Source organism: Salmo salar, chromosome ssa27, assembly GCF_905237065.1.
Source record: "Salmo salar chromosome ssa27, Ssal_v3.1, whole genome shotgun sequence".
Taxonomy (NCBI): Eukaryota; Metazoa; Chordata; class Actinopteri; order Salmoniformes; family Salmonidae; genus Salmo; species Salmo salar.
Window position 1 is genome coordinate 20,159,940 of NC_059468.1, and position 19,021 is coordinate 20,178,960.

The 19,021-nt window shown below is 42.2% G+C and overlaps 1 protein-coding gene across 1 annotated transcript in view; it reads left to right on the forward strand.

The window, feature by feature from the left end:
* The first annotated feature begins 8,078 nt into the window (after nt 1-8,078).
* Nucleotides 8,079-19,021, forward strand: part of ub2e2 (Ubiquitin-conjugating enzyme E2 E2) — a 60,077-nt gene continuing 49,134 nt past the window's right edge. The window contains 3 exon segments of the mRNA NM_001141778.1: nt 8,079-8,259; nt 9,753-9,956; nt 13,469-13,519. Of these exon segments, the coding sequence (NP_001135250.1) occupies nt 9,760-9,956; nt 13,469-13,519 (248 nt within the window). The 5' untranslated portion in view covers nt 8,079-8,259; nt 9,753-9,759.

The window sequence follows — 19,021 nt, forward strand, 5'->3', positions numbered from 1 at the left end:
ATCCAATAAATGTTGCATCACCGCCACCTACTAGACTGGAGTACAACTCCATAATACTTTGCTTGAATAAATAACAAAATAAATAAACAAATACCCTACCATCTAGCACTACACTAACAAAAAAATAACATCCCCCTACTCCACTATTTAAATCTATTTAGTCCTACCTCAGGCCAACAACCTGAAAGGATGGGACACCAACACTTTCACACCCTGTAACTCTTCTGATATCAAGTCTCAAACCCAAATACTAGAGGTTGACCGATTAATCGGAATGGCCGATTAATTAGGGCCGATTTCAAGTTTTCATAACAATCGGTAATCTGCATTTTTGGACACCGATCATGGCCGATTACATTGCACTCCACGAGGAGACTGCGTAGCAGGCTGACTAACTGTTATGCGTGTGCAGCAAGGAGCCATGGTAAAATGCTAGCTATCAATAAAACGTATCTTATAAAAAACAATCAATCTTAACATAATCACTAGTTAACTACACATGGTTGATGATATTACTAGTTTATCTAGCTTGTCCTGCGTTGCATATAATCGATGCGGTGCCTGTTAATTTATCATCGAATCACAGCCTACTTCGCCAAACGGGTGATTTAACAAGCACATTCGCAAAAAAAGCACTGTCGTTGCACTAATGTGTACCTAACCATAAACATCAACGCCTTTCTTAAAATCAATACACAACTATATAATTTTAAACCTGCATATTTAGTTAATATTGCCTGCTAACATGAATTTCTTTTAACTAGGGAAATTGTGTCACTTCTCTTGCGTTCTGTGCAACAGAGTCAGGGTACATGCAGCAGTTTGGGTCGCCTGGCTCGTTGCGAACTGTGTGAAGACCATTTCTTCCTAACAAAGACAGCCGACTTCGCCAAACGGGGGATGATTTAACAAAAGCGCATTGAAAAAAATGCACAATCGTTGCACGAATGTACCTAACCATAAACATCAATGCCTTTCTTAAAATCAATACACAGAAGTATATTTTTTTAAACCTGCATATTTAGTTAAAATAAATTCATGTTAGCAGGCAATATTAACTAGGGAAATTGTGTCACTTCTCTTGCGTTCATTGCACGCAGAGTCATGGTATATGCAACAGTTTGGGCCGCCTGGCTCGTTGCGATTTGCCAGAATTTTACGTAATTATGACATAACATTGAAGGTTGTGCAATGTAACAGCAATATTTAGACTTAGGGATTGAGGATGTCACCCGTTAGATAAAATACAGAACGGTTCCGTATTTCACTGAAAGAATAAACATTTTGTTTTCGAAATGATAGTTTCCGGATTTGACCATATTAATGACCTAAGGCTCGTATTTCTGTGTGTTATTATGTTATAATTAAGTCTATGATTTGATAGAGCAGTCTGACTGAGCGGTGGTAGGCAGCAGCAGGCTCGTAAAAATTCATTCAAACAGCACTTTACTGCGTTTGCCAGCAGCTCTTCGCAATGCTTGAAGCATTGCTGTTTATGACTTCAAGCCTATCAACTCCCGAGATTAGGCTGGCAATACTAAAGTACCTATTAGAACATCCAATAGTCAAAGGTATATGAAATACACATGGTACAGAGAAATAGTCCTATAATAACTACAGCCTAAAACTTCTTATCTGGGAATATTGAAGACTCATGTTAAAAGGAACCACCAGCTTTCATATGTTCTCATGTTCTGAGCAAGGAACTTAAACGTTAGCTTTTTTACATGGCACATATTGCACTTTTACCTTCTTCTCCAACACTTTGTTTTTGCATTATTTAAACCAAATTGAACATGTTTCATTATTTATTTGAGACTAAATTGATTTTATTGATGTATTATATTAAGTTAAAATAAAAGTGTTGTTGTTCATTCAGTATTGTTGTAATTGTCAATATTACAAATATATATATATATATATATATATATATATATATATATATATATATATATATATATATATATATATAAAAAAATCGGCCGATTAATCGGTATAGGCTTTTTTTGGTCCTCCAATAATTGGTATTTGCGTTGAAAAATCATAATCGGTCGACCTCTACCAAATACCTCTCTGCAGCTGCCACCACAACCTCAATTTTCGGCAACTTATGTTCTATAACTGCAGTACAGTTGATAACCATTGCTATAAATGCTAAAAATCCAATTTTACTGAAACATACAATACCAGTCAAAAGTTGGGACACATCTACTCATTCCAGGGTTTTTCTTTATTTTGACTATTTTCTACATTGTAGAATAATAGTGAAGACATCAAAACTATGAAATAACACATATGGAATCATGTAGTAACCAAAAAAGTGTTAAACAAATCAAAATATATTTTATATTTCAGATTCTTCAAAGTAGCCAACCTTTGCCTAATCTTGTTCTTGCCTTCTCAAGGGACGCCATTTAACCAGCTGTCACAATCTCCATACAATCAGCACAAAACCTCCACTTTCTACCCCAATGACCACTCAAAACCTGCCACAGCAAGAGAGGAGTTGCCATGTCTATAGAATAAAGTATTTTTCCATAAAGTTATCGAACCAATTAAGAAGGAATATCATAGAAACTTGTAATGACGTTAGAAGCAAAAATCGGGTTTCCTCAAAATAATTATTGCAATCTATGACATGACGTAATAAAGGAATTGAATATGTGACAAGAGAAAATATAATTTGCCCTTATTAAACTCACCAGATCACTTTCCATCAATGGATGTCGATTTAACTCGCTTGACTGCTATGATTAAACAATAAAGGCAGAAGGAGGTATGGTATATGGCCAATATACGACGGCTAAGGGCTGTTCTTAAGTAAGACGCAACGCAGAGTGCCTGAATACAGCAGTTGGCCGTGGTATATTGGCCATTTACCATAAACCCCCGGGGTGCCTTATTGCTATTATAAACTGGTTACCAACGTAATTACTACAGTAAAAAGTAATGTTTTGTCATACACGTGGTATATTTTTATTTAACTAGGCAAGTCAGTAAAGAACAAATTCTTATTTTCAATGACGGCCTAGGAACAGTGGGTTAACTTAACTGCCTTGTTCAGGGGCAGAACTACAGATTTTTACCTTGTCAGTTCGGGGATTTGATCTTGCAACCTTTCGGTTACTAGTCCAATGGTCTAACCACTAGGCTACTTGCCGTATATGGTCTGATATACCACGGCTTTCAGCAAATCAGCATTCAGGGCTCGAACCAGGTTTATAATTATAAATATCAAATCAAATTTTATTTATCACGTGCGCCGAATACAATAGGTGTAGACATTCCAGTAAAATGCTTATTTACAAGTCCTTTACCAAAAATGCAGATTTAAGAAAATACCTCGGTACCGAGTCAATGTGCAGGGGCACCGCTGTCGAGGTAATTGAGGTAATATGTACATGTTGGTAGAGTTATTAAAGTGACTATGCATAGATAATAAACAGCAGTGTAGAATGGGGGGGTGGGGGGGCAATGCAAATAGTCTGGGTAGCCATTTGATTAGCTGTTCAGAAGTCTTATGGCTTGGGGGTAGACGCTGTTTAGAAGCCTCTTGGACCAAGACTTGGCGCTCCGGTACCACTTGCCGTGCGGTAGCAGAGAGAACAGTCTATGACTAGGGTAGCTGGAGTCTTGGACAATTTTTAGGAACTTCCTCTGACAGCGCCTGGTATAGAGGTCCTGGATGGCAGGAAGCATGGCCCCGGGGATGTACTGGGCCGTATGCACTACCCTCTGTAGTGCCTTGCGGTCGGAGGCCAAGCAGTTGCCATACCAGGCAGTGATGCAACCCATAAGGATGCTTTGAGGATCTGAGGACCCATGACAAATCTTTTCAGTCTCCTGCGGGGGAATAGGTTTTGTCGTGCCCTCATCACGACTGTCTTGGTGTGCTTGGATAATGTTGGAACAAACAAATAAACCCTTTGCGCATGCGCATAACTATAGATAAATCAGACAGGAGAGTTTGAGTGATGAAAGCTGGACAGTAGATTTTGAAAAATCTGAGCAAGAAACACTTGGATGAACATAAACCACTATTTTAATTGTGTTGATATTATGTGCCAGATGTTAAGACTACAACCTGTTATAAATGGCCCATATGCGAGATTGACTTGTCATTTCAATAGACATTGGCTACAGACTAAAATCTGGGTTTATGATTCAAATAACATTTTACCAGTTTGCTTAGATAAAGGCAGGTAGACTATAGCCCCTGATAGGCCTACATCTAATTTCAGATAGTCTACAGTAGCCTAGACAATATGTAAACTGAACGATTTAGCAGCTTGCTTGGTTCAAATTAACAGACTCATTTATTCAACATGAAAAGCGAGGCGATTTAGCAATAAGAAGTGCTTGTTTCCCCAATAGCTTACTGGAATAGGCTACTGAGTATTGGGTCATAATTTAAATCAATGAATTAAATATTAATAATATGTATATTAACTGAATATGCTTGTCAACAACAGCCAGTGTTTATGTTTTTGAATTCATTTTATCTGTAGCCTAATCTGACTAATGTTACCGTCAATCTAACGCGTTCATAATAACACAAGGCTACAACAAGTTATAGGCTATTTATTCAATTGGTTTGCCAGCTCCAGGTAGGCTACACAAGTGACACAAATTGACTTGCAATGACTCCAGTAATATCGTCATTTCAACATATTTATTGTATCAAATGGTAGCCTACAATGGCATATACATTAATAGGCTACTTGAGGGCAAACAGAGGCAAACGTATAATTATCCACTTTTAGCCTAATGTTAGTTTCATTGAGGGCTTTTCCCCATAAAAAGAACCACGCGAGGGAGTTCCACAACTTCCATTTCCAATGTCCACTCAGGCAGCCCCCGAGACTCAAGGACTGAGCATGCATAAAGCACTTCGCTTGATACAGTTTTCTTTAAGCAGTCAACATTAGAATGCAGTTTAAACCATCTCCAAGGGATTTATGTAATGCGCTCTGGTGCGCCCAAAGTCGTTTTCCAGTGCTTTGTCTCTATTATTTCTTGATGTACATCACTTCTAGCGTATGAACATGTTTAATGGAAAAATATTAGGAAATAGGTGTCTCCATAATGACAATCTAAATAGCCTACCTACAACTGGTAAAAAGTTGTCACAATGTGCGTGTGTGCTGCTCTCTCTCCTCTCTCCCTTGACTCAGTCAATAACTGTAGTGCTGTGCTTTGCTCTCTCAACACACACACACACACATACACACACACACACACACACACACACACACACACACACACACACACCTCCTCCTCCTCTCCGGCCCTTACCACTACTGAGGAGCTGGTCACAGTAAAATATATATTTTTAAGAGAAATGCATTGGCGGCCGTGGTGCAACTTAGAACTAGCCCAAAAATCCGCAACCAATACATTTCACCCGCGACATCGTTTTCAAAGTAGCCCAAATTCAGGAAAACCGCGAACATGGCAACACCGTTCTACAGTTTATTCACCGCGTGAGGAGACATCGTTCCCATAATTTAGGTTCCGCCACCGTCAGTGAGTTTTTGAGCGTGAACGAGAGATTATCCGATTTTTCCCCCAGTTTTTTGTTGAGTGATATCATCATTCTACACTGAATAAAAATATAAACACAACATGCAACAATTTCAAAGATTTTACTGAGTTATAGTTCATATAAGAAAATCAGTAAATATAATAAATATATATATATATATAATAAATAATCTATGGATTTCACATGACTAGGTAGGGGCGCAGCCATGGGTGGACCTGGGAGCCAGGCCCAGCCAAACATAATTAGTTTTTCCCCACAAAAGGGCTTTATTACAGACATAAATACTTCTCAGCACACCCTTCTCCAACCCCTCAGATGATCCCACAGGTGAAGAAGCCGGATGTGGAGGCGATTTATGGTAGAGAAATGAACATTAATTTTCTGGCAACAGCTCTGGTGGACATTCCTGCAGTCAGCATGCCAATTGCACGCTCCCTCAAAACTTGAGACATCTGTGGCATTGTGTTGTATGACAAAACTGCACATTTTAGAGTGGCCTTTTATTGTCCCCAGCACAAGATGCAATGATCATACTGTTTAATGCTTCTTGATTTGCCACACCTGTCAGGCGGCTGGATTATCTTGGCAAGGGACAAATGCTCACGAACATGGATGTAAACATATTTTTGCAAAGAAATTGAGAGAAATAAGCTTTATGTGCATATGAAACATTTCTGGGATCTTTTATTTCTGAAACAGGGGACCAACACTTTACATGTTGCGTTTATATTTTTGTTTAGAATACATTGGTCACCTAGCCAAGTTTGAAACCACCAAGACTCTTCCTTGAGCTGGCCGCCCGGCCAAACTGAGCAATCGGGGGAGAAGGGCCTCGGTCAGGGAGATGACCAAGAACCCGATGGTGACAGAGCTCCAGAGTTCCTCTGTAGAGATGGGAGAACCTTCCAGGAGGACAACCATCTCTGCAGCACTGCACCAATCAGGCTTTTATGGTTGAGTGGCCAGACTGAAGCCACTCCTTAGTAAAAGGCACATAAGCACCCACTTAGAGTTTTCCAAAAGAACTCTCAGAGCATGAGGAACAAGATTCTCTGGTCAGGTGAAACCAAGACACCTATATTTGGGGAGTTTCTCCCATTCTTCTCTGCAGATCCTCTCAAACTCTATCAGGTTGGACGGGGAGCGTCGCTGCAAAGCTGTTTTCTCTCCAGAGATGTTCGATCGGGTTCAAATCCAGCCTCTGGCGTGGCCACTGAAGGACATTCGAAGACTTTTCCCGAAGCCAGGGACTAGTCTCCCAGTCCCAGCCGCTGAAAATCGTCTCCACAGAATGACGCTGCTACCACCATGATTCACCGCAGGGATGGTGCCAGGTTTCCTCCAGACGTGACGCTTGGCATTCAGGCCAATCTTGGTTTCATCAGACCAGAGAATCTTGTTTCTCATGGTCTGAGGGTCCTTTAGGTGCCTTTTGGCAAACTCCAAGTGGGCTGTCATGTGCCTTTTACAGAGGAGTGTCTTCCGTCTGGCCACTCTACCATGAAGGCCTGATTTTGTGGAATGCTGCAGAGATGGTTGTCCTTCTGGAAGGTTCTCCCATCTCCACAGAGGAACTCTGGAGCTCTGTCAGAGTGACCATCGGGTTCTTGGTCACCACCCTGACCAGGGCCCTTCTCCCCCAATTGCTCAGTTTGGCTGGGTGGCCCAGCTCTAGGAAGAGTGTTGGTGGCTCCAAACTTCTTCCATTTAAGAATGATGGAGGTCACTGTGTTCTTTGGGACCTTCGATATTACTGAAATGTTTTGGTACCCTTCCCCAGATCTGTGCCTCGACACAATCCTGTCTCGGAGCTCTACAAACAATTCATTCAACCTCATGGCTTGGTTTTTGCTCTGATATGCATTGTCAACTGTGGGACCTAATATAGGGGGTTGCCTTTCCAAATAATGAATTTACCACAGGTGGACTCCAATCAAGTTGTAGAAACTGATCAATGGAAACAGGATGCACCTGAGGTCAATTTCAAGTCTCATAGCAAAGGGTCTGAATACTTATGTAAATAAGGTACAAATGTTTATACATTTGCAACATTTTCTAAAAACATGTTTTCGCTTTGTCATTATGGGCTATTGTATGTAGATTGATGAGGAAAATGTTTTATTTGATCAATTTTAGAATAAGGCTGTAACGTAACAAAATGTGGAAAATGGGAACTGGTCTGAATACTTTCCGAATGCACTCTAGGTCTATCGACAATATTTCTATGAATTAATTTGAAAGAAAAACTATTCTGTATTGAAACCACATCCACTATCTTCCCTAGCTCGTCTGATAGAGTTTTCTGCGAACTTTTCTTGAACTTTGCAAATAAAGGAAAAATACCCTAACATATCAAAAGGACATTTGCCTATTCATTATATATTGTTAGGTTGGTTAACCGTTAACCCTCTACTGCCAATGCTTGTTACCCGATTTGAAAAGCCCAATACACACACACACACACACACACTTGGTTGCGCGCACTCGTGTACTCACTGTGTAAAAAAGAGAGCGCGCGCTCAGAGGCGGTCCGGTTGTCTCATTCTCTCGCAGCCAGTCTGAGCGGATAACGAAAGCGAACGGAGAAACAGATCGAATAGAACGGCCGAGCAACACACGGGATATAGCCTACTTCAACACAAGGGATATAGCCTACTTCAGGGGTTGATAGAAGATTGTTTGCATCGACCGTCCGTGTGTCAACTATTTGGAAGGTAATCTCTTTCTGAAACATTGTAACAACTGCACATTGAAAGTAACATTTAAAGAGTCGATGGCCCGGGAGAAGAACGACATCCTCACGGGGAGGGGAGGGGAGGGAGGGAGGGAGGGGGAGGTTGTGGGGTGTTCGGTGTCTTTTGTGCGGAGACGGCTCTTCTTGATGTGGGCAAGCTTCACAGCTAATATTTCACTCAAGCTGCTTCGAACGTTTTGTGTTGTGTTTATCTTGAGGCTATGAGGGCACATGAGGGCTCTCCGATTACCGTTAGGGTGTTATTTTTGTAGGCCTTCTCAATTATGTGGAGTGCACGCGATATGACGGCTGCTCCCCCAGCCGTAGACCTACTGGATCAGTTATTCTGACAGCCCTACGTGACAACAGGGATTATTTACACACAAAAGAAATGTGCTCATCCGTATTTGCTCGTGTATGAATGACTGTGAGACCAATGCAACACGGGATTTGTTACTTTTTTTTAGCATATTTTATCATCACCGGCTCGGTATAAAAGGAGAACACTGAAAGTGTTTAAAGAGCCGATGGCCTGGGAGAAGAACGATATCATCATTGTGGGGGTTGTGGGGTGTTCCGTTGGTTGTGTTACATTGATGTTAAATTATTGTTACAAAGTGTGCCCATGTCTTTGATAGCCAAATCTCACAGTATTTTCAATAGATCATGAGTCTTTAACTTGTCAAAGAGATATGACTCTTAGAACCAATAAAATAGAATAGAAGCAATGTTTACTAGAAGATCATGCTTTGTATGCTTAGCCTATTAACAACACTCCTAAGTTGCCTCAGTAGAAATCACCAATCTCTGTATCAGGAGAAGAAAAAAAAAAATGTATCCAATTACTGTCTGTGCAGAATGTTGCCCAATGGATCCTGAATGTTCATGACCAAAGTGTGTGTGGTAAAACTGCACTTTGCAATGATTTGAAGATCTGTTGTCTGTCATTATGCTCTTTCTGGAATGTGATGCTCATTTCAGCAACCATCTGCTCCTTTACAGTAGCCCCCCCCCCCCACCACCACCACCACCACACACACACAGCCCTCATTTACCCAAACAACTACTTCTCATTCTGTGAATGTTCAAAATACACAGCTTCACCTTGAGGGCTCATATGGTACGTTGGGAAATTACATTTCCTCAATGCGACCTTGTAGAAGGAGCTTTGATTATAGAGGCTGTAGTGTGAGCTGGTCCGTGAGGACATGGAACCAGCCTGCCTTACTATAATGACCTTTAAAAGACCTGAGAGCTGGGAGGAGAACAGTATTTCATTCTGTTGGCTGTAGCTGGCTGGCTGTCTCTGGTGGTTTGGTTTTTAATACCGTACTTCTATCAGAATAGCTAATGACTGAAGGACAACCACAGAACCAATAGTATTCTCACCTTCGACTGCTGTAGCTTTAGGCAGGTGTGTAGGAAAAGCCCAAGCCCTTGACATCTGTGTGTGTGTGTGTGTGTGTGTCCCAGAGCCAGGATGTCCAGTGAGGTGCAGCCCAGCTCAAGGCCGGACGACAGTCCCAACACCAGTGGGGGCAGCTGGGACGTGGAGCAGAGAGAGGTGGCCCCTCCGGGTCAGGAGCAGGGTCAGGAGAGGGATCAGACAACACCCAAGAAGAAAGAGGCCAAGATATCCAGCAAGACTGCTGCCAAGCTCTCCACCAGCGCCAAGAGGTAGATCTGCAATTATCTCTATTCTGTTCAGGTAGATTGTTTAATGAAGTGTCCTTGACGGTCTTGTTCATATACAATATGCATGTAGTGCATTATGGTTTTTGTGGAATTTCTTTAGAATACAGCTCAGGCTCAACAATGGACTATCCAATATACTGAATGTACAACACATTAAGAACACCTGCTCTTTCCATGACAGACTGACCAGGTGAAAGCTCTGATCCCTTACTGATGTCACTTGTTAAATCCACGCCTATCAGTGTATATGAAGGGGAGGAGACAGGTTAAAGAAGGATTTGAGACATGGATTGTGTATGTATGCCATTCAGAGGGTGAATGGGCAAGACAAACGATTTAAGTGCCTTTTGAATGGGGTATAGTATTAGGTGCCAGGCGCACCGGTTTGTGTCAAGAACTGTAACGCTGCTGGGTTTTTTACGCTCAACAGTTTACCATGTGTATCAAGAATGGTCCACCACCCAAAGGACATCCAGCCGACTTGACACAACTGTGGGAAGCATTTGAGTCAACACGGGCCAGCATCCGTGTAGAATATTTTCAATACCTTGTAGAGTCCATGCCCCGAAGAATTCAGTCTGTTCTGAGGGCAAAACTGCCTCTAGGAAGGTGTTCTATTCCGAGCCACGAATGTCACACGCTGTTTAATACGGAGATGATATTGACTCAGATGCACCTTGAAGCAGTGGGTTTATTATAACCATCAATGGGTTATGAAATGCAATGGTCTGAGGGACATTAGAGAAAAACAAACAGTGTTTGTGTCAGAGAGAGAGCCCATGGATGCGTGACTGTGAGAGAGGGAGGCCTGCATGTTCTGTAATTGGTCCATTTCCCCCTGGATTCCCTCGTTCATTCCCTCGTTTATTCTTCACTCCATCTGCTCTTAACAGCCTGCCGCCTTACCACGTAAAATGTGCCACCTCATGAGAAAATACTGTAGATAAAATTACAGAGCGTCTTGTGCATTCAAGCCTGGGAACGACTTACTCCATAACCGCAGTGATTGTATTACAGTTACACAGCCCCTTGCAGAAAGAAGTTTTTTCCCCACTGCCTGTAAGGAATAGTAGGGCACAATGATTTACCCACAGTCTCCTCTCATCATGAACCAGAGAGTTTATAATCAATACAAGCGCACACAGAGGAGAGGAAGGGATCTGCTGTCGTTTGTTCTACTCTTCCTTCCCTCGCTCTCTCCCTGAGGTGTGGTGCCTTCCTGTCAGCACTCCTCTGTGTGTGTGTGCACTCCACCGTGGCGTGGCATTTGGAGAGGACCGAGGGAATGAGCCGACAGGGATGACAGGTGAAATGAACAAAAGGACCACCTGAGGTTCTTTCCCGCTCTGAGCGGTGGTGCTGGTGAGCGGTGTGGTGCCATTTCTACTGATGTTGTGACACTTCCCTGTCTCCTGATGTTGGAAGGCTGCTTGTCGTTGTCCTCCACCATGGTTACAGCTGACTGTTTGTATTGCTCATCTAACAGATGGTGTCATCAGTTGTGAACATTGTGAATAGATGATTTAGGGCCAGGGGCTGTATGAAGTGTCTCAGACTAGGATTTAGATCGGCACTCCTACTCTGAGACACTTAATACATTCGGAACCAGGATTATATCTCAATCTGTAGGATTATGATTATCCATTTGGTTCCGTTCCACTGTTCTGACCAGCAAAATTAAGTTCTGAACCAGTTCAAACCCCCAAAAAGTAATGGTTTATATCATTCCTTTCTGTTCCTTTTTAAACCTCTGAAATCTATTTTCTTTAACATTCAGCTCAACATTAAATAACATCACCAATCAGTGTGGATGGAGCAGCTTGCTATGGAGCGGGCAAGCTAGAACTAGTTGTTTACATGCATTGGACAGACAAGTGTAGGGCCCGAGATGCAACTTAAATGTTGTGGGTGGTGAGAGAGAGTGGAGGAGGAGGCTTGAAGCGCTGGGCATCTTGTTATGACATGCATTATCTTTATTAGGCCCACAGAATTATACCTTGGAGGAACTTTGAAATGTCTTTGAACCTCAGAGAAGTGGCTTAACGTAGCTATCTAACAAGCTTGTGTGTGTGAAGCGTTACCAGAAATTAAATAAAAACGTACCTTCTTATAGTTAATAAATCCAATGTGAAACGTTATAACTATAGTATCCTTAACTAACATTGAACAAGTTAATTCATTCTTCTCTAATGAAAAAATCTCTCCCTAATTATTGAATTTCTACATCAGTAAGCTACAGTAGCCTATGCTTTGGAGGGGGAGGGGCATGTAACCTACACATGCTTTGTTGCGTTTTTTTGGGGGCAGGAAATAAGACCCTTGAACATAAAATAACATTATTAACCTTTTCCCATGCCTTTAAAATAACCGTTCTGTTTCGGAACAGTCTAGATCACTTTCGTTCCCAGTTCTTTTTCTGTTCGTTTTTAGGTTGTGTTCCCTGAACCAGTTCCAATCCCTTGGAGAGTAGCTTGTTGTCAGTATTGGCTCCGTGGGAGTGGAATATCGCAGCCTTAATGGACGGTGAAGTAACTGATTGTAAAAAAAACTGCACCTGCCTGTTGGGATCCTCAGAGCAAATCATTGGCATAGTTATGTAATGAGCAGTGCTGTGTACGGCAATGAAACATGACCCCTGCCCTGATCCCGTCTACTCACTAAACTAAACCACTATTTATTTATGTATTCTTCCATAAATACTTCCAACAGGGAGGGAGAGACTAAATCAAAATGTTTAGTTCACCCTGAGTCATTAAAATCCTTATCTCAATCTGTCTCATGTATTTGTCCAGAAAGCAGATATGACTCTTTTACACAGCAAGGCCTGTCTGACCTCAATGTCAATTTCTACAGGCCCATGAAACTAGGTGAGGAATTCAACAGTGCGTCCCCATGTTGATATAGCCTGACGAGACGTATTCCTGTATTCAATCACAATTCTAGGAGCTCATTAGGACATCAGTGTGTACACTTACAGATTGATTTTACTGGCAGAATTTATATAACACACTAGCTAGTCTGTTGTGTGTGTGTCTGCGTGTGTATAGCATTACACAGCCTCAATTCGTCGGGGCATGGACTCTACAGGGTGTCACAAGCATTCCACAGGGATGCTGGCCCATGTCGACGCCAATGCTTCCTACGGTTTGTGTCAAGAACTGCCACAAACCGGCACCCTACTACCATACCCCATTCAAAAGGCATTTAAATCTCTTGTCTTTCCCATTCACCCTCTGAATGGCACACATACACAATCCATGTCTCTATTGTCTCAAGGCTTAAAACTCTTTCTTTAACCTGTCTCCTCCCCTTCATCTACACTGATTTGAAGTGGATTTAACAAGTGACATCAATATGGGATCATAGCTTCACCTGGATTCACCTGATCAGTCTGTCATGAAAAGAGCAGGTGTTCTTAATGTTTTCTTCACTCAGTATATGATCTGTGTGCGTGTGTGTGTTCCACCACATGTATGTTCCATCTCTTTCCCCAGGATTCAGAAGGAGCTTGCTGAGATAACCTTGGACCCGCCCCCTAACTGCAGGTAGGAGCTTGTAGATTGTCTGTTTTATGATGCTCTGTGCGTGTGTGTGAGCCTGTTCCGCCTGTTTTATGGCGGTCTGTGCGTGTGTGTGTGAGCATGTTCTGCCTGTTTTATGTGTCTGTGACACCTGAAGCACTCTGTCAGGCTGTGCTGTGCATGGCATAGAAGGAAAGGGGATTGTGAAGGGTGAGTCACTCAGATGAATGGTATACAGATAGAAACCTTATTGTAGTGCTGCCTGCATTTACAATGTGGTTTTTCTGTCTGTTAGAATGCTTTTCCTTCAATCTGCGGTCCAACTCATCCCAAACCATCTCAGTTGGGTTGAGGTCGGGTGATTGTGGAGGCCAGGTCATCTGATGCAGCACTCCATCACTCTCCTTCTTGGTTAAATAGCCCTTACACAGCCTGGAGGTGTGTTGGGTCATTGTCCTGTTGAAAAACAAATGATAGTCCCACTAAGCCCAAACTAGATGAGATGGTGTATTGCTGCAGAATGCTGTGGTAGCCATGCTGGTTAAGTGTGCCATGAATTCTAAATAAATCACAGACACCAGCAAAGCACCCCCACACCATCACACCTTCTTCTCCATGCTTCACAGTGGGAACCACACATGCTGAGATCATCCGTTCACCCACACCACGTCTCACAAAGACATAGCGGTTGGAACCAAAAATCTTACATTTGGACTCAGACCAAAGGACAGATTTCCACCGGTTTAATGTCCATTGCTCGTGTTTCTTGGCCCAAGCAAGTCTCTTCTTCTTATTGGTGTCCTTTAGTAGTGGTTTCTTTGCAGCAATTTGATCATGAAGGCCTGATTCACGCAGTCTCCTCTGAACAGTTGATGTTGAGATGTTCTGTTACTTGAACTCTGTGAAGCATTTATTTGGGCTGCAATTTCTGAGGCTGGTAACTCTAATGAACTTATCCTCTGCAGCAGAGGTAACTCTGGGTCTTCCTTTCCTGTGGCAGTCCTCATGAGAGACAGTTTCATCATAGCGCTTGATGGTTTTTGCAACTGCACTTGAAGAAACTTTAATTTTCTGCATTGACCTTAATGTCTTAAATAGATAGACTGTTGTTTTTCTTTGCTTATTTGAGCTGTTCTTGCCATAATATGGACTTGGTCTTTTACCAAATAGGGCTATCTTCTGTATACTACCCATACTTTGTCACAACACAACTGATTGGCACAAACGCATTAAGAAGGAAAGAAATTCCACTATTTAACTTTTAACAAGGCACACCTGTTAATTGAAATGCATTCCAGGTGACTACCTGATGAAGCTGGTTGAGAGAATGCCAAGAGTGTGCAAAGCTGTCAAGGCAAAGGGTGGTAACTTTGAAGAATCTCAAATATAAAATTATATTTTGATTTTGTTGAACACTTTTTTTTGGTTACTACATGATACCATATGTGTTATTTCATAGTTTTGATGTCTTCACTATTATTCTACAATGTAGAAAAAGTCAAAATAAAGAAAAACCCTTGAATGAGTAGGTGTGTCCAAACTTTTGACTGGTACTGTGTATAGTGTACCTATCAGAGCTGTCTGAGTTGTGAGTCACAGCAAGAGTAGAAAGTGAAGTGATTGGCCAGTGTGTTCACTACTAGGATCAATCTAGTAATGTTGCTTGCTCGCTGCTGTATTTGCTCCGACTCCCGCGGCTGGGAAGGCACTCTTTCACCATTTTCAATGCACACACACACACACACAGTGGCTAAACAATTATAGTTTATTTTACACTAAGTCTGTGGTAGGGGGGCACGATGCTAAAACTCACGCCTGTCAATCAAGGGTTTCTGTGTGTTTTCATTGTGTGGGTCTTTGGCGAGTCAGCGTTTGTTGTCGGAGAGACTGATGCCTTGGGGAAGTATTTGTGTGTGTGTGTGTGTATAAGAGAGAGAGAAGTGTTTGTATGAGCTGAGAAAGGTGAAGGTATGGGTGATTTAGATAAAATAAACTTCATGACTGAGAACACTCCCGTCACGGTTTTAAAACTATTTCCCCCTCGTTAGAGTGTGTTTGTTATACCTCTCTTAGCGTGAGGTGTAGCCCTCAGCCTCAGCTATGGATAATCTCAATGAAGCATGCTATTATATTCACTGACAAAGGGAGAGGGGGACATAGATTTCATGTGGAGACATTTGTATTGAAAATTACATTTGTATGAAAATTGGTTATTTGAAGGATGTCCATTCTGAAAGCAGTTTCATGACGAATGGATTCACTTCGGCATCAGGCAGCGGCAATTTCGTCCTCAGAGAGGTGTGTGTGTGTGTGTGTGTGTGTGAGATATGAGTGAAGAATTGGCCAGACTGCTGGAGTGTCTTTCAGTACAGTCCAATGTGAGGAAGAGCTCTCACACAATTGAATTGTAGATTTCTGTATTGAATCCCTTTGGGGTGTTTTGTTCATTCTTACAGAAACAGGCCCAAGCTCCCCTCCAAGTCTTCTATAAACCCATGTGGGGTTTTCTAGTGTTTGGTTTGTAAAAGTCGACACAACAATATAACATTTCAACATGTATTTTATGAGATAAAAGCAATGTGTGATTTAATATTTTTCATACTTTTTGGCCATGTAGTGTATGTGGACACCTGCTCGTAGAACTTCTCATTACAAAATCATGGGGATTAATAAGGAGTTGGTCCCCCTTTTGCAGCTATAACAGCCTCCACTCTTCTGGGAAGGCTTTCCACTAGATGCTGGAACATTGCTGCGGGGACTTGCTTCAGCCACAAGAGCATTAGTGAGGTCGGGAACAGTCGGCGTTCCAATTCATCCCAGAGGTGTTCGATGGGGTTGAGGTCAGGGCTCTGTGCAGGCCCAGTCAAGTTCTTTCACATTGATCTCGACAAACCATTTCTGTATGGACCTCGCATTGTGCACGGGAGCATTGTCATGCTGAAACAGGAAAAGGCCTTCCCCAAACTGTTGCCACAAAGTTGGAAGCACAGAATTGTCTAGGATGTCATTCTATGCTGTAGCATTAAGATTTACCTTCACTGGAACTAAGGGGCCTAGCCTGAACCAAGAAAAACAGCCCCAGACCATTATTCCTCCTCCATCAAACTTTACAGTTGGCACTATGCATTCGGGCAGTTAGCGTTCTCCTGGCATCTGCCAAACCCAGATTCGTCCATTGGACTGCCAGATGGTGAAGCATGATTCATCACTCCAGAGAACGCATTTCCACTGCTCCAGAGTCCAATGGCGGCGAACTTTACACCACTCCAGCCAACGCTTGGCATTGCGCATGGTGATCTTAGGCTTGTGTGCGGCTGCTCGGCCATGGAAACCCATTTCGTGACGCTTCTGACGAACAGTTATTGTGTTGACGTTGCTTCCAGAGGCAGTTTGGAACTCGGTAGTGAGTGTTGCAACCGAGGACGGATCATTTTTACGCGCTTCAGCACTCGGCGGCTCTGTTCTGTGAGCTTGTGTGGCTTACCAGTTCATGGCGGTGCCGTTGTTGCTCTTAGACATTTCCACTTCACTATAACAGTACTTATAGTTGAGCGGGGAAGCTCTAGCAGGACAGAAATTTGACCAACTGACTTGTTGGAAAGGTGGCATCCTATGACGGTGCCATGTTGAAAGTCACTGAGCTCCTCAGTACGGGCCATTATTTTTCTATGGAGATTGCATAGCTGTGTGCTTGATTTTATACACTTGTCAGCAACTGGTGTGGCTGAAATGGCCGAATCCACTCATTTTAAGGGATGTCCACATACTTTTTAGTGTATGGATGCAATACACCATAAGGATAATTTATGGTAGCCTACACAATACATTAGAAGCAATGGAGGCTCCTCGGAGGCGGAAGAGGAGGACAAGGTCCCTAAGTGAATTTCATAAAAATAGAAATGGTGAAACATTAAAGAAGTTATTATTTTCAGATAAAACTATAAATATATTCACATCACCAAATAATGAATTAAAACACACTGTTTTGCAATGAAGGTCTACAGTAGCCTCAACAGCACTCTATAGGGTAGCACCATGGTGTAGCTGGAGGACAGCTAGCCATCCTCCTCTGGGTACATTAACTTCAATACAAAACCTTGGAGGCTCATTGTTCTCACCCTCTTCCATAGACTTACACAGTAATTATGACAGGTTGGAGGACATCCTGTGGAAGTTATCAGAGCTCTTGCAGCATGAACTGACATGTTGTCCACCCAATCAGGGTCAGAGAATGAATATAGTACTGAAGGCATAAGCTAAAGCTAGCCAGCACTGCAGTGCATAAAATGTGGTGAGTAGTTGACTCAAGGAGAGAGAAAGACAATAGTTGAAGAGTTTTGAACAAATTTAATTATTAAAAAGCGGAAGCGAGAGACTATATTTTGTTGTATTTTATTCCCTTTCACTTAGCTAGTGAATACATCTAGCTATTTAAGCCCATTCAAACACCGGGCTAAAACAGAGAGGGATGCTATGTTAGCTAGCTGGCTATGGCTATCCAACACTGGAACTCTTCCAAGTCAAGGTAAGCTTTTGGTTTTTATGAATTTATTGCCACCGGGGCCCGGCGCTGTAACTGCTTGCTGACTGTACACTGTACTGCATGATTGTAGCGGGTTTACAAACGCGTTAGTTCTAGTAGCTATGTTGACTATAACATTAGCTAATATGGTGACAATGATGTAGGCTGTGTATAGCTGTTAGCAGTTATGATATTAAGGTTTGGAAAGGTTTTTTTCGTCTGGTCACAGACAGCTGATGTGTTGTGCACTGAAGTCGACAAGCGAAGTGTAAAGGTGAGAGGAGGAGAGTGCATAGATTCGATAAGGGAATTATACAAACAGCATGATAATTTTGCTCGTTGTATGTGGCTGCTATGCAAGTGAACTATGTTTGCGTGTGATCAGGGGTGTATTCATTCCACCGATTCTGTTGAAAAACATTTGCTAAACGGAAGCAAACGGAACGAAACGGGGATAAACATACCTGAATTCATCCAATAGAACCTCTTGTTTGCAACTGCTGGACTAATAATTGCATTGTAGATCAGCTAGATTCAAGCAAGAGTGTGGAAGGCGGTATTGAATTTGTCACTGTCACCTTGACTACTCAAAATTCTCGACTTGCGCACCTAGTTACATTGTAAACTTTCATTCATAGGTTAGGTTGTAGCAACCTCATGATGGGTATATGGAAAATTAGAGTATTGTGTAGTAGAAATATGGCCATGCTCCTAAAAAAATTAATATTGTCCTCCCTCATCCCAAATGTCACCAACCGCCACTGATTCAAAGATATGAGGCTAATTCCCCTCTTGGTTTGTACTGTGTTCCTTTTATAGTGCAACTGGTAGAAACATCCACCATCTGTTTATCAAAGGCTGAGTGTTCTGTCTGTCCTCACCTACGTTACTAATTGACATGACAATAGTATTAATACTCACTGTAAAGGAGGACAGGAAGGGTGAGAGGCATCATATGTGAGGAGTGGACACTGATGCTCGTTAGCATCTCTTTATTTTTTCTC